Source organism: Cotesia glomerata, linkage group LG4, assembly GCF_020080835.1.
Source record: "Cotesia glomerata isolate CgM1 linkage group LG4, MPM_Cglom_v2.3, whole genome shotgun sequence".
Classification (NCBI taxonomy): Eukaryota; Metazoa; Arthropoda; class Insecta; order Hymenoptera; family Braconidae; genus Cotesia; species Cotesia glomerata.
Genome location: NC_058161.1, coordinates 18,972,626 through 18,988,264, shown reverse-complemented (window position 1 = coordinate 18,988,264; position 15,639 = coordinate 18,972,626). Strand labels below are relative to the sequence as shown.

The 15,639-nt window shown below is 28.8% G+C and overlaps 1 protein-coding gene across 3 annotated transcripts; it reads right to left on the bottom strand.

Moving 5' to 3' along the window:
- Positions 1 to 9,587: 9,587 nt before the first annotated feature.
- Positions 9,588 to 15,372, bottom strand: LOC123263336 (SET and MYND domain-containing protein 4-like). 3 transcript variants are annotated; one of them, XM_044725996.1, is made up of 5 exons: positions 12,417 to 12,436; positions 10,988 to 12,024; positions 10,648 to 10,916; positions 10,180 to 10,485; positions 9,588 to 10,057 (listed from the first exon to the last, which is right to left on the bottom strand). In XM_044725996.1, the coding sequence occupies exons 1-5, from the start codon at positions 12,419 to 12,421 to the stop codon at positions 9,806 to 9,808; spliced, it is 1,869 nt and encodes a 622-aa protein (XP_044581931.1). In that variant the 5' UTR covers positions 12,422 to 12,436; the 3' UTR covers positions 9,588 to 9,805. The 3 variants fall into 3 exon arrangements, with proteins under 3 accessions (XP_044581931.1, XP_044581932.1, XP_044581934.1); XM_044725997.1 differs by lacking the exon at positions 12,417 to 12,436 and adding an exon at positions 15,248 to 15,372 and having other exon boundaries at positions 9,589 to 10,057; XM_044725999.1 differs by lacking the exon at positions 12,417 to 12,436 and adding an exon at positions 12,465 to 12,573 and having other exon boundaries at positions 9,589 to 10,057.
- Positions 15,373 to 15,639: the final 267 nt, after the last annotated feature.

Sequence of the window (15,639 nt, the reverse complement as noted above, 5' to 3'; positions counted from 1 at the left end):
TATTTACTAATTTTTTTGAAATTATTCAGTAGACTTCACGAGCAAGTTCTCAAACTATTCATGTGCAGTGTTATTTTGAGCCCTTCTTGAGTTGCATCCCATTACATACATAAAATTCACACAATTATTGAGAATTAAAATATTACATAATCTACACAAAACAATCATTCAAACCGAGTTCTTTTCACTCTTTTACTCCGCATAAATTTCATCCAATCAATGCAAACCTTCGAAATCTGAATCTCAAATTCAAATCATCACTCGATCATACAGTCCACTATCTCTCCACAATCTATCCACTGTCAATCTCTCGCAATCTTCATTCAAACTCACAACAAGCTACATTGTTCACTTCGATTTACAGATCATATTTGAAACGAACGAACGAGCGAACGAGCGAACGAGCGAACGAGTGTACGAGCAAACGAGTGTACGAGTAAACAATTACTCGAAACCGAGTCCACGAGTTCATCCAGAACTCCTTTTCACCTCCCGAAGCCAGCTTCGCACGGTTGGAAGTCAACCTCCCTCCAGCGGTCATCTCCAGACAACCACCAAAACTAACTCCACGCCAGTTTAACTTCCTCATAATCTTGCTGGGACCAGATTCATTAATATCAAATACATAATATTATTGTTATTAAAATTGTATTAAAAACCATACACTTCGAAATATAAAATCAAACAATTGTGATAAGTAATTAGACTGTATTGAAAAATACTCTATCTCTAGATACATAATAAAGAAATGACCTGGTATCTTGTGAAATATTGACATTTTTAAAGATATAAGCTCGCTCCGATGTTACACTCATCAAGACCTTTCATTTAAGTACCCACATCATTTTCTCATATATTTTATATATTTATATATATTATATATATTGTAACAGGGAAAATCGAACTTCCCGGGGTCATTATCGACCACTTAATTAACGCACGGTAGGTCAGGGCTTTCCCTTACCTTTCGATTTTTGACAAGTAGTTTCGACTTGTCACCGGGCGTGCTAATCGAAAGTCCCCAATACTGTCCCCGTAAAATAAAGCGGGGCATAACAATATGAAAGTTCGAGAGCCGGAGTTGGAGGGTTATAAAAGAGCCGACGGGAGAGACATCGAGGCTTTTTTTCCCTTCTGGAAGCCAGTGGCCTTTTGCCCCTGTGAATCAGTGACCTTGTTGAGATCAGTTTAAGTCAATAGAGTGCAAATTTGGACGTCGAGAATAAAGAGCAACTGCAGAGGAAGTTATCGGGGCTTTTTTGGAATTGGACAACCCTGCCGCACCCTGGTTCGAGACGACAAGACGCCAAGCAGCTAAGCCCGCCAAGTTGGACCGGAGTATCAGTCGTCGTTGAATAAAACAATAATTTGGAGTCTCCAGGTGTTTTCGATTATTGTAGACCAGATTTGATTATTGATTTAATTAAGAGGCTGAAATAATTAAATTTAATTTCTCGAGCGGTCATTTTCATATTAGCGAATTCGTACTTTAGTTTTTATTGTCAAGGTCAAGTAGTTAGTTTTGTCGCTGAACTTTTATATTTAATTGATTAATTGTTAATTTATTGGTAGAGAATTTATTAGTAATTTATTATAGGCCTGTTGGCTATAATAAATTAATTTTAGTTAAGAATTTTCAAGACAAAGTTTGAATAAGAAATGAAAATGCGTAATTAAGTTAGTGAAGGTCATTCTATAATGTTCTACGGTTGTAAATTTTGTTGAGACGCTTTAGAATTACAGTAGTTGGATTTAAGAAATTGTGTTAAATTAAATTTAGGCCGGTGGGCTAAATTTAATTAATTTAGTTAATTTAGCGGATGTATTTATTGAGAAATTTAGTGAATTAAGAAAATGATTACCGAACTTGTTAAGAAAATTATGTAGTGAATTTTGTTAAAGATTATTTAGTGGAGATCAAGAAATGAAATAAATCAGTGGGTTTAGTAGAATAAATTGATTGATAACTTTAGTAGAAAATTTGGTTAAGTAAGTTGGAAATGAATTTAGTTAAGAAGATGTATTAATGAATTTAATGAATTGAAATCGAAGGTCGGAATTTGTGTTAAGTAATTGTTATGCGTAAATTTGGTAATTTTGGAAAATGCGAAGTTTTGAGATTCAATTTTATTGGGTAAATTATGTCGTTTGTTATTCCGTCAGTTGGACGAGGGTCTAAGAAATTAAGAATCTAGATGCGTAATGGTCTATGATTGAATTAGAAAATTGAAGATAGATGCATAATGGTCTAAAAGTGAATTAGGAAATTAAGAAGATAGATGCGTAATGGTCTATGTTTAAAAGAATTTAATGATATTCAGTTGTAAGTTTTGGCAAGTGCCTGCGTATTACAATTAAGTGATTGATAGGTTAATTTTAAGGGCAATATTGTTAAGGAATTTTGTTAGAATTAAATTGTTTATATTGAATAAATAATTCAATTGTTAATAATTGTTTGTCAGCATTAATTTTACAGCCTTTCTCAACTTCTCACGACCCGATCTTTCCTTCTCATGCTCCCCGGTTTCTGGGACACCGAGTATAAAATCCCAGTGGCGCCCTTTTCAAAGAGGAAAGGAGTGACCAATTGGACAGGGCTAACCACCCCGTTACAATATGTATTTATGAAAAATATATCAAAAGTGCATGTGAGTGCTCAAATGAAAGCTCCTGATGAGTGTAACATCGAAATGAGCTTATATTTTTAAAAATATCAATAATTAAGAAATTACCTTCTATCTTGTAAATTATTGACATTTTTAAAGATATAAGCTCTTCCCGACATTACACTCATCGAGACCTTTCATTTGAGTACCTAAATCAATTTTTCATATATTTTTATATATTATATATATGTATATATGAAAAATATATCATAATGCATGTGAGTACTCAAATGAAAGCTCTTGAAGAGTGTAGCATTGTGATGAGCTTATATCTTTAAAAATATCAATAATTAAAAAATGTTCTTCTATCTTGTGAACTATTGACATTTTTAAAGATATGAGCTCATCCCGACGTTACACTTATTGAAACCTTTCATTTGAGTACCCACATCAATTTTTTATATATTTTATATATTTATATATATTATATATATGTATATATAAAAAATACATGTGAGTATTCAAATTAAAGGTCTCGATGAGTGTAACATCGAAATGAGCTTATATCTTTAAAAACGTCAATATTTAAGAAATGACCTTCTATCTTGTGAAATATTGACAATTTCCAAGATATAAGCTCACCCTGACATTACACTCATCGAGACCTTTCATTTGAGTACCCACATCAGTTTTTCATATATTTTGTATATCCACAGATTCGGTAGAATCCACAGATTCGGTAGAATCTGGCGCCAAGTTCCGTTCAAATCCGTTGTAAACGAAGCGCCAGACTACCGAGTGTCCACAGATTCGGTAGAATCTGGCGCCAAGTTCCGTTCAAATCCGTTGTAAACGAAGCGCCAGACTACCGAGTGTGATTACCGTAAGCAGAACGATATTTTCAGGTTGCAAAATTTTATTCATTCTACAGACCTTTTTTTTCTTCAATGATACTCTATAATAATACGTTATATGTTATATTATCAATATTAATTAATAATGGTCTTTGAAAATAATAAATTCTATTTAAAATTAATTAAATTCACTGGCACAAACTATAGCGACCCAGATTTTTAGATCCTGACTTTTTTCTTATGGAGTAAGTGACATGCCACAGACTAAATAATTCGAGAATCCATGGTAATCCTTCTATAGATAGGAAACTACAGTTAGAAAAAGATATTTCACAGCTTGCACCTACACCCGCCAGGGTGCGCTAGAATTATTTCTACATAAAATGTAGCTTCAAGAGGATAGTTTGTTATAAAAAATGCAGCCAACGCGAGATTTAAGTTGATACCAATTGTCAATTTTTATTATAATTACAAAAAATACTAAAATCCGAACAAAAACAGCTTCACTGTAAAAAATCGCGCCAAGTCTACGTTCATAAGACTTATAAGAAAAAAAAATTTTTTTTTCTTTACAAAAAGATATAAAATCAAAATATTAAAAAATCCAAGTAACTGATATGATTGTATATAAATTTCGGAAATTAAAAAACATTTTGTTTTAAATTTAAAAATTAAAGAAATAATTTTGGAACGTACTTGGTGTGCGTCATTGTGTATGTCAAATTTTTTTTCAGTCTTAGTAGATAGATTTTACGAATTTTATAAAAATTTTATAAAATCACTGATAGAAGGATTTGTTTATAGTTAAAAATATTTGTTAATATTTAACAAATCATTTATTAGAGACCACTTGTTAGTCCTTAATAAATATTTCTTAGTATTTAAAAAGATTTATTAATATTTAATAAATGAATATCAGATTTATTAAATACAAATAAATCATTTTAAATACTAAGAAATATTTGTTTAATACCAAAAAGTGGTCTCTAATAAATTATTTATTAACTATTAACAATTATTTTTTAATACAAATAAATCTTTCTATCAGTGTATTAAAAGTAATTACTGGAAAAAATATTAAATAGTTAAGGGTAATATTACCTTATTTAGACCAGCTATTAATGCACTTAATGGCCTGTAAATATCATTGATAAATTATTAAACATAGTTATGTAATAACGATCTATAAATCGATAACAAAATATTTTCAAATTACTTACAAATGACTTTTATTCATACCTGATTTGTCTGAAGTTCATTTGGTACTATATAGTACCTCGATTCCCGAAAAGAATTTTTTTTTTTACGTTTTTATAATTTTCATTAAGTTGTAGAAATAGTAGAATTATATTAATAAAAAATTGTATTATTTCAAAATATAATTTAGCTGTTGGTCTTGTGTAGATAAGATTTTTGATATAAGAGTTGTAAGAAAGCATGAGCTTCACATTTAATTGTTTAGTGTTAAATGAAAACGTTCAGTGTTTATCTTTACTGTAAAGTATTTATTGTAAGAATGATAAATTTTACTAATTTTTATGGTAAATGTAAATAATATCTTATTTATAATCGCGTACGATCGCTTCTTTTTAAAACTTATCATCTTATGATTGTATTGACTACAATATTCAAATTTTCATGTTTATCATCTTGATTTTTACATATCTAAATACCATCTCAGATAGTAAAATCCACAAAACAAGTATTGTTAACGACGGTATTTTTACACATTAGAAGTTCATCGCCTATAAAGGTATTAATCCAATTTAATATCGAACAGTTGATTTTTAACACAGTTGTTTTTACAGTGTATCCTTAGCTTGATTCAAGACTAAAATTCTTGAACCAAAACTACTACAAGGACAACAATAAATTTCTTAGGACAAGAGAAAAAACTCTTGAGCCAAGAAATTTTTTTAAAATCGAGGAATTTTATCCTAAAGATTTTTTTTTCTTAACTAAAGAAATTTATTGTTCTCCTTATCATAAAATTTTTTCTTTTGAGTGAAGCTAATCTTTCTATCAGTGCAGTAATACTTTTCCAACAATGAATTCAAATATTTTAAAAAATTATACTTATTTGGACAAACATTTTTATATATCCGTTGTGATTTTCTGAGTTCGATTTTATAAAAGACATCACGCTCTTTCCCATGTCAATAAGTGCTTTCAATGATCATTAAATACATTTTTCAATATTTTCTAAAAAGTGTTAAATTTTTTTTCTTGTACTTTTTAAAATTTAATTCAAATATTTTATCAGAAAAGATGGAAATTATGATTGATGGTTTTTCAATACATCATAAAAATACTTTCATTTTTTTTTTTTGTAAGCGTTGACTTTTCTCGCAAAATATTTTAAATGAAAAAGTTCAAAAGTCAACCGAAACGTCTCATCGCTGAAATCGAGTATCATTAATTCACAATGAAAGAAAATTTTGTATTTCATCGGAATCTTTTTCCTTTTTTGTGAAAATATAAATCTGACAATAGAGTATCGCATTTATACATATTTGTGGTAAGAATTAATAGACCTTACCAAAACTATTAAAAAATCATTTATAAAAATGTGAAAGTAGTCAATTGATAGGATTAATTCATTTTATTATAGTATTTCCAAATTTATGAAATTTATACTTCAAAACATTAGTTTTTATACACTGGGTTGTGTCCAGTCGATCGTTCCCTCAGTTTTCAAATGTTGAAGGGTAGTTTAGTTTTTTTCCTTATTTTGTATCAATCATAACAAAAATAAAAATAATAGTTTAAAAAAACTAAAAACACGCTTTTTATAGAAAACCAAACTAAAAAATAGAAAATAAATTTAAATTAAGAATAGTGTTAAAAATTTCAATAAATATAAATTAATAATAGTGTAAATAAAAAAAATGTATTTTATCTTAAAAAAGCGTGAGGTGCATGGTGTCAATAGTTATAAATATTTTATTGACAGATATGAGTAGAGTGATTATCATTTTGATAATATCTTAAAAAGCACCCACGCTTTTTTAAAATAAAATACATTTTTATTTACACTATTATTAATTTATATTTATTGAAATTTTAACACTATTCTTAATTTAAATTTATTTTCTATTTTTAGTTTGGTTTTCTATAAAAAGCGTGTTTTAGTTTTTTTAAACTATTATTTATTTTTTACTTTTTAGTTTGGTTTATTTATAAAAGCGTGATTTTTTAGTTTTTTTAAACTATTATTTGTTGATTATCAAAAATATTCAGGCGCGCAAATTACCCACGGAGAGTTACATACTGATATACTGACATACTGACATACAAGTGAAGCTAATAAAAAATAATTATTTATAAATATTATAAATACGGGGAATCAGAGTTCGATTTCGGAGAGCGAGCCTGAGAAACGGCTACCAGAACCAAGGAAGGCCGCAGGCGCGCAGATTACCCACGGAGATTACTGACATACTGACAAACTGACAAACAAACTGACATACAAGTGAAGCTAATATAAAGCGTGTAAAAAACTTTGAAAGTTAAAATAAATCATAAAAATGACCCAGTGTCATCTAAAGTTAAAATAACAAAAATACAGCATCTAAAACTTTTTTTTTTATAGTAAATTGACTGATGAGTGTGTCCTGTGAAATACCGCATTTTTTTTATAATCTATCACTCATTTTCCCTTTTCACTCACATTTTTAAAAAAATTGTATAACATAGTCTCATATGGAGTCAAAGTAGATAAAAATAAAAATATTGAAAGGGCAGTAAACAATATAAAATTTGATTTTCTGACAAAAAATGATCAAATTTCAAATAGTATGTTTATTTGTTTCTATTTATGAGATTGTAAATATTTACCTTCGAATTATGTGTTTCTGAGAACACGTATAATAGCGTTAAAATCAAACAGAATATGGAATAGATAATTTTACACATATGCGGTGCCATACAGTTTACATGTAGTTTTGTTCAGTGATTGACGGAATCAAATATTAGTGTTCACGAAGACTGCTCAACAATATATGTATACGGTAGGAGTGCGTAGAGTTCGCTACAAAGGGAGGCTTTTTTGATGGTATTGTGAACGTTTTACGGATAAAAAAAAAAATTATGACCTTTTGGTAAAAATTTTTGTGAATTATTTTTATCGTGTAATTATAAAAATAGTGAGAAAAAAAATTTTCATAAAATTTTTTATAAAACGCGGCTTACGGACTTTTTTTTTAGTTAAGCTAGAAGGCTTAAAAATTTTTTTATTAATATCACTGCATACTTGTTAAAGAAAATATTTTTTACATGTTATAAAAAATCAAAAAGAGTAATGTATAAAAAATCTGTGAAATTGAAAGTTGATCCATGACACTGTTTTCAGTTTTTAAAAATTATAAAAATTTTGAAAACAATTGAAGAAAAATTTTGACATGGTGATCAAGGTAAATTTTTATAATTTTATCATTTACATTCACTATTCATGAACAATTTCTAAAAAATCTGAAAAACGGTTGACCGGCAGGCCATCCCTAGGACTTCTCGCTTTTTTTTGAGCTTGAAACGCTTGAAAAACTTTCTATTGGTTGAGTTTAAGGTAGTACCCTCGCCAGAGTCGTTTTCTTAGGATTTTTTTTTAACTTCGGCAGATTAATATTCATATAATTCTGCGTCGGTTGGCGCAATTTGAAAATTTTTGACCATTTAGTTTCAGAGATATTTAATTTCAAAGTTTGAGTTTTGAACGCTCTTTTACATTGCGGTATACGGGATATCGAAAAGTTTACCTACAAACATTTTTATATCTCAGAAACTTTTCTTAGGATTCTTTTGAAAAACTAGAGTAACGTTAACTAACAACTAAACAATTTTTTAAAAATAATTTCATTGATAATTACCACACAGTTTCAGAGATATTTATTAATAAGTAATGAAAAATTTACCAGACTTTAGCCGAGGAGGGGATACGTTAATAAAAATGTGGCAACAACGCAAGTTTTGTGAGCCGCGAAAAAAATATGAGACGCGCATGCGCTGAAAAATTTGAAAAGTTTAATTTACTTTAAGTGTAACATTATAGTTATTAATTTTATTTATTTAAAAAAAAAAGTAACAATGATTATTTTATGAAAATAAGTATTTTTCTATATTTATAAAAATTCAAAAAGTTAATAAGCTGAATATAATAATATATATTAATCTTTCATAAGTTATAAAAATAATAGTCAGATGAAATAATAAAAAAAAATACTAAAATTTAAAATCCGTAAATACATCAACATAAAAAATTCAATTACTGATTTTTGTGAAAAAAGAAAACAATATTGTCAATTATTTTTTTTTCTATTTCTTATTTGCATATTTGCTAGTGATTTCTGTCGTTTTTCAAGGACTTTTTTTTATGAATCGTCCTTTATAAGTCAATTTTTCAGACATTGTAATTATATTTCCGAATAAATGTATGTAAATAAATAAATAAACGCATGTGTCAAAACAGAGGTTAATCTACAGTTAGTCCAAAACACTACAGTATAACCACTATAAAATATCTTAACGCTCACGCAGTGTTGCCAGACTTTTCAAACGATCAGTTTCTCGTTTGTGATTGGCTAAAATAAGTACATAAACAGCAAAAAGTTTTAGGCTTGTCAATAATTACTTTAAAGTATATGTACCATACACTCTAGCACAAACTTTTGACGACGGAAGTCGCGAGGGTACTACCTTAAAAGTTATATAAAAAAAAAAAAAACAATTATTTAGAAATTTTTAAATGGCCATAACTTTTGAATGTCTCGTTCGATTTTGACTTACTTGCCGTCATTCGACGCAGTTTTTGAAGTTAAAAAAAATTTTTTCTGAATTCTGAAGTTGATAAGTCAAATATTTTGAAAGTTCAAAAACTTCACAAAACTTAGATTTTCAATACTATTTTACTATTTCAATCGATTCGGACCGGTAAATTTTGAGAAATCTTAAAATCCTACTGTAGACCAATATGATGGCATTAAATGCGGCTGAGATATAGATATTTAAAATAAAATCAAAATTTACGTGCAGATAAAATGTTTATTTTTCACAATTGTAAAATTAAAATTCTAATTATTTTCATGTTGCTAATATATGAAAAATAAGTAAAAACTGTAACTTTGTAATATATATAATAGTAATCTATGCAAATAGAAGGACTATTAAGAACATAATAAAAATTTAATTATTCAAACACTACAGATTAGTAATTTTCAATTTGCAAATTCAAGTATTGTAAATGAAGTTGAATGTTTGTATATTTTTTGTTAATAATTATTATTTAATGACATATTCAATGAAAATGAAAAAATACTTTTGAATGAAATTTAAAACGATTAAACAACTTAATTAATACCCACCGACCCAATGCAAAATATTCAGCAATAAATTCTTTGCGTGTTCGATTTCAGCACATGGATAATTGACGTATTTACCGTAACTATTGAGTAAATCTGTAATTTCAGTAATTGTTCTCAAAATATCAGTTGGAGATTTGTCCCTTGTAGATATCTGATAAGATTTTACGATCGGTGGAAACTTGTCATACTTCTGTATCATCTGAAGTAGTTTATGCATATTTTTACGGGCTCCATTTTGCATCTGTCAAATATAAATTCACGTTTTTTACATTTTCAGTAGAACCTTTTTTTCTTTAAAGGTCCTAGATTTCTCTAGGTCAATATTTTAAAGTTTTAAAGATAATATATTAGTTTAAAATTTACCATACAAGACGGTTGCTTATAATTCGGATTCCAATTTTTATTACAAGGCATGCATTCACACCAGAAGTCATGTTTTAACTTCAGGGATTGTCGCCTAACTTCAGTTGGCGCGTCACGGTAATACATTCCATAACTAATGCATATTTGCTCCCCCTTTTTTATTGGTTGAAGAGTAACAACAGCACTGATATTTCCAGAAGCATATTGATAAGCATTGCAATCACAACTATGATTGAACAAACTTAAAAGTGACAATAAAACTCCGCAGGATCTTATCACATTACCTTTGTTGTCATTTGGCATCATCTGAAATAATTTCCAATAAAATTAAATCTATAATTATTTCTTCCATTATCAGAAAATTGACAAAGTTTGCAATAGCTAGTGTAAAATAACAAACAAAAAAAAATTTTATAAAACATCTCTATTTATAAATCTGTCAAGTTTTAATAAATAAATAAATTATACCTTAATAGAATTAGTGCGAGCGATTGCTATATGTTGAATAAGTAATTTGGCAATAAAAATAGCATATTTCATGTTTTTTAACTCGCTCATCTTATTAATTTTTTTACCAAATATTTCCGTTGTCGCCGCTAACATATAGAGTGTTTCAATAGATTTTCTGGTAAAAAGTTCTGATTCCATTGAGTTTATATCTTTTCGTAACAATGCGTATATACTAGCATACTTGCTATCATCAAATATTCCTTCAGTTAGGCTTTTATCAATTGTGTCTAAGAAAAAAAAAATAATAAACATAAAAACGAATAATTAGTTTTATGTATACGTACTAAATGAAATTTACCTTCTATCTGTTCAAGATCTTGGACTTTTTTATATAAAGCTTCTACATTTCCATACTCTTTAAGAGCTCTTATCAATAGTCGCAGACTTACAAGGTTCATTTCTATGTTTATTTTATCATAAGCCACAAGACTATGTATAACTTGGCATTCGATGTCATGGTGGTCTTTCCAAGCTTCATCACGACAGTTTTCATTGCAGTAGACGAAGTTTGTGCATTGGTTGCATGGAACACAACTAAAGGTAAACTTAACGCAGTTCCAGCAAAAGGTGTGCCAATGTTCTGTCAATAGTGTTGTTGAATAAGCTTTGTGTATCATAACAGCTTCTCCCGCTTTAATATCTTTCGTGGCCACAATTTGACGGCCAAATTTTTCAGATTGCTGTATGTCGATAGCGTGGGACGCTCTTAAAATTTTTGGATTTTCACTAGTAATTTTAGGCATGAATAAGATGTCATCCCATTTTTTTACCGGTTTCTTGAGCGATTGTGTCTGTAGTTGATCTAGACTGCTTAAAACTTTTTTTTTATTACTATCATCCATTTTTTCAATCCACATGTTAGCTTGAGCTATCGCTTCTTCAACTTCAGGGCACATTTTTTGGTTCAAAGCCAATAAATTTTTGGCTTTCCGTGCGTATAACTTAGCCTTCAAATTATCTGGATACCCAATTTTTAACGTTCTCTCAATATCTTTCAATGAATCTTCATACATTGCACCGTTTGTTAAAACTGCTGATCTATTAGCAAATACACGAGCTAATACTTCTGAGCCAGGTAGTGCATAGGCTATTGCTTCATTATAAATTTTGATCACTTCGTTCAGTGGTGCAATCGAAATCATTTTATTTCCAACATTTATTTTCTTGATTGCAATTTCTTCATCTTTTGATTCATATTTTACAGGAATCCTCCTATTATCAATCATTTGCTGAAGATTTTCTTCAAATAACTTCTCCCAGTTAGTCTCTTCTTTTGGTTTATTATTCATCATTGATATAATTTTTTGAACCAAGTGATCTCCCATAACCGCAATTCTATAAAAAATAAATAGATATCACTTATATAACTGTAATTACAATACAATTTTGTTGTTGTAATAAGTTTTGTTGAAAATTTTACAATATTAAATTATATGTAGATTATGAATCATGAAATTGTTTGGATCAACAATGAGATTTTATTATTTGATAATAAAACTCGCAAAACTCGATGGAGATCTGATAAAAACTCGAAAATCTTTATCGCAGGAAGTTAAAAAGATAATATAAATCTATAATAATCGAAAGTTATAATTTTTTTTTATTTAAAATATATATGGAAATAATGATAAATTTTCAAATTTCTTTCAACTATAAAATTAAAAAATAAATTAAGAACAAAATTACGTTATAAAAAATAATTGAATTATTTCAATTGAATTAGCTACCTCATTATAGTTGAATAGTTTAAACAAATAAGTTTTAAAAATTTTTACCACTTTAATATGAGTTATGCTTTAACTCAACTTGGATTGTTACCGAGATTGTTTGTTATCGTATGGCGAACTGGAAGTGTTACACATCGACGCTGGTCTTTTGCTTGATGAGTCACATTTGTTGTAATGTTAGTAAAATTATCAAAGTGGAAGCATAAATAAGTGGGGATTCTTACCCGGCCGGATTAAAAAAACGTATTGAGACAAAGAAAAAAGTTTTGAAAAGTATTGGTTTTCTAGTCAATCCAATACTTTTCAATACTTTTTTTTATTCAGAGTAATGTGTTTAAGTATGATCGGTTTGCGAGTCCCAGTTTTTAGGTTATGATTTCTTGAGTTTACTAACTTGAGTTTACAACTTGTGATGATAAAAACTGAGTTACAAACTATTGAAGAAAAAAAAATGATCAATAAAATATATAGGGTAAAAGACCCCATTAGTAGCGGGAACCCTATTACTGACACTTTCTTTGATTTTGGCACTTATTAAAATAGTGAAATTATGAATATATTATTTCTAATCTTTAAGACCTTTAGATCAAAAAAATTTTTAATTTTTATTTTAAGTACAACATTTTTTCATTGAAAGAAAAAGTGCCACTAATGGGGTCTTTTACTTTATTGCATACTTAAGCACGGATATACTGCTGTATTCTATCTGGAAAATTAAGTTTTTATGAGATTTTAATTTAATTATATTTCACAGATAAGATCTTAATCTTATTTAAAAACATCCTGCGATCATATTAAATGATGGTAACTATTTCCCTACTTACACCCAAAAACTAAACTTAAGAAAATAGCATAAAAAAATTAGAAAAACGGTTGACCCTGAAGGCCATCCCTGCAACTTCCCGCTAATTCCATACTTAGGCGCTTAAAATTGCACCAATGACGTTTTTGAGCTCTTCGAGCTCAAAAATACAATTTATGAGTTATTTTGAGCTCTCCGAGCCCAAAGAGATTGCTTTCCTATGCTTTTGAGCTCTTCAAGCTCAAAAGTCTGATAGAGATTTGATAAGACACTATTTTTTGAATTTTTAAACCGCAATAACTTTTGAATGAATAAACCGATTTTCACGCAGTTGGCAGCATTCGACGCAGTTTTTCAAGCCTCACAATGAATCTTAAATTTTGAATTGATCGCGCTAGGAATTTCGGAGTTATTCCGAAAAAACACTTTTTTTGGTTTTCTTTCGTTCACGATATCTCTCGAACGAATCAACTGATTTTGACCGGACTGGTGGCGATCGACGTGGTTTTTTGAGGTTAAGAGCTGATTAGTTTTTGGAATTGAACCATCAAGCCGTTTAAGGAGGTCCTTTCGCCGCCAATGTAAAATAAAAAATATTAGATTATGAGTAAATTTAATTTTTTTCTAATAGTTAAGGTCCTTATTTATCTTATAGTGAGGTTTAAATTATACTTTACCGGACAAATTTTTGAATAAATAAAATTTTTAAATGTTAGTATTTGTTTAGAGTCTTACGAGAAAATCAGACGTTTGCAGTATTTCTCGAATTATACTATTAGTCATGGATTAGATGAAGTAAAAAAAAACTAAAAATCAGATTTTCGAAATATTCAGGTTTCTTTTTTTGCAATAAAATATATCAGTTACCGAGATATTTATTGAGAAATTAATATTTAAAAATCACAAAAAATTCTCAAGTTATCTACAATAAAATGGAGTCAAAAGATTTGGCAACGTTGCGTAGCGCGCGAGCTTCAGACCATTCAATAAATTCAAACTAAACTTTAACGCGCTTATGTTTTTCATGCATACTTATTAGTTAATTTATTGTTAACAAATTTTCATAATTCATAATTGAAAAATAAAACAATAATTAAAAAATACTAGCATTCTTGCCATGAGACATTAGAATGTTATGGTTTTATGACTAAATATTTTTAATTAATTAATTTATTTACACTGACTGCAAAAAGTTAAACACGGTTAAGGTTATGTTGTGCAAATAAAAATGTAAACAACCGAAATAAAGCGTTGCCAAATCACGGACAGGTTACTAACAGCTGATTTACAACAGTCAAATTAATTTTTGTATTTAACTATGTATTTTTTTTTTTTAATTTTCAAAATTTCAACGATTAATGCCTCATATACTATTTATTTTTTAATTTTAGGAATTTTTATGGGTTTTGTATTTTAATTTATTGAAAATTTACTACTACAGTTGTTATGACTCAACTGGAGCGAAAGGACTTCCTTAAAAGTTATTCCAAAAAAACCACATTTGAAAAAAAATTTTTTTTCAGTTTTTTGAAGATTTCTCAAAATCTATTGATCTGAATCGGTCCAAATAGTTTTCAAAATCTAAGTTTGGTCAAGCCCTTTCGAATGGCACCAACCACGATGAAATCGGTCGAGCCGTTCAAAAGTTATAAGCGGTTCACATACTTTCACACACACACACACACACACACACACACACACACACACACACACACATATATATATACATACAGACACCGTGACAACCTCGCGGGGATGGTCAGAAAAGCTTCCTGTGACCTTCAAACGTCGAGATCTGATGAAAACTCGATTTTTGCAAAACGGGGTGAAAACAATAACTTCCCGATTTTTGAAAATCTTCGATTTTCTTAGCGGGAAGTTAAAAATTACCATATTTTCTAGCGGATAATTATGGGTGCAGTGAAGTTAGTTTATTTTGAAGGTTAGTTTCGTTAATTTTTTTTTTTTTTTTCACTTTTTTTTCGAATAATATTTTCGTCATGGAAGTATATAATTTATTTATACTTACTTTAATAAATAAAAGCCATCAAGTTATTATTTAATTATTAAATGATATTATATTGGGAAATCTTCCACTTGGATACGGTACCTTACGGATTGATAAATGAACGAATTAGTCAGATCGAATTCATACAGGTAATGTCTTGCAAAGAGTATAGTAAGATAGAGGCTCTTATGTTAAAAAAGAGTTCACACGATTTTTAGCGCCTCCAGTGATTGTGTCCAGTCATGAAAACGAATAACGCGGCAGAATCCGTTTTTCTTTGTCTGAATTTAAAAAGATGAATGATAAAAAATCTTAAAATGATTGATAAAGAAAAATCAAAAACCATAGTAAAATATCTGTAAAAAATAAAAATGCAAACTGGACAGATGAATAAATAAATTATCATGTTAAAT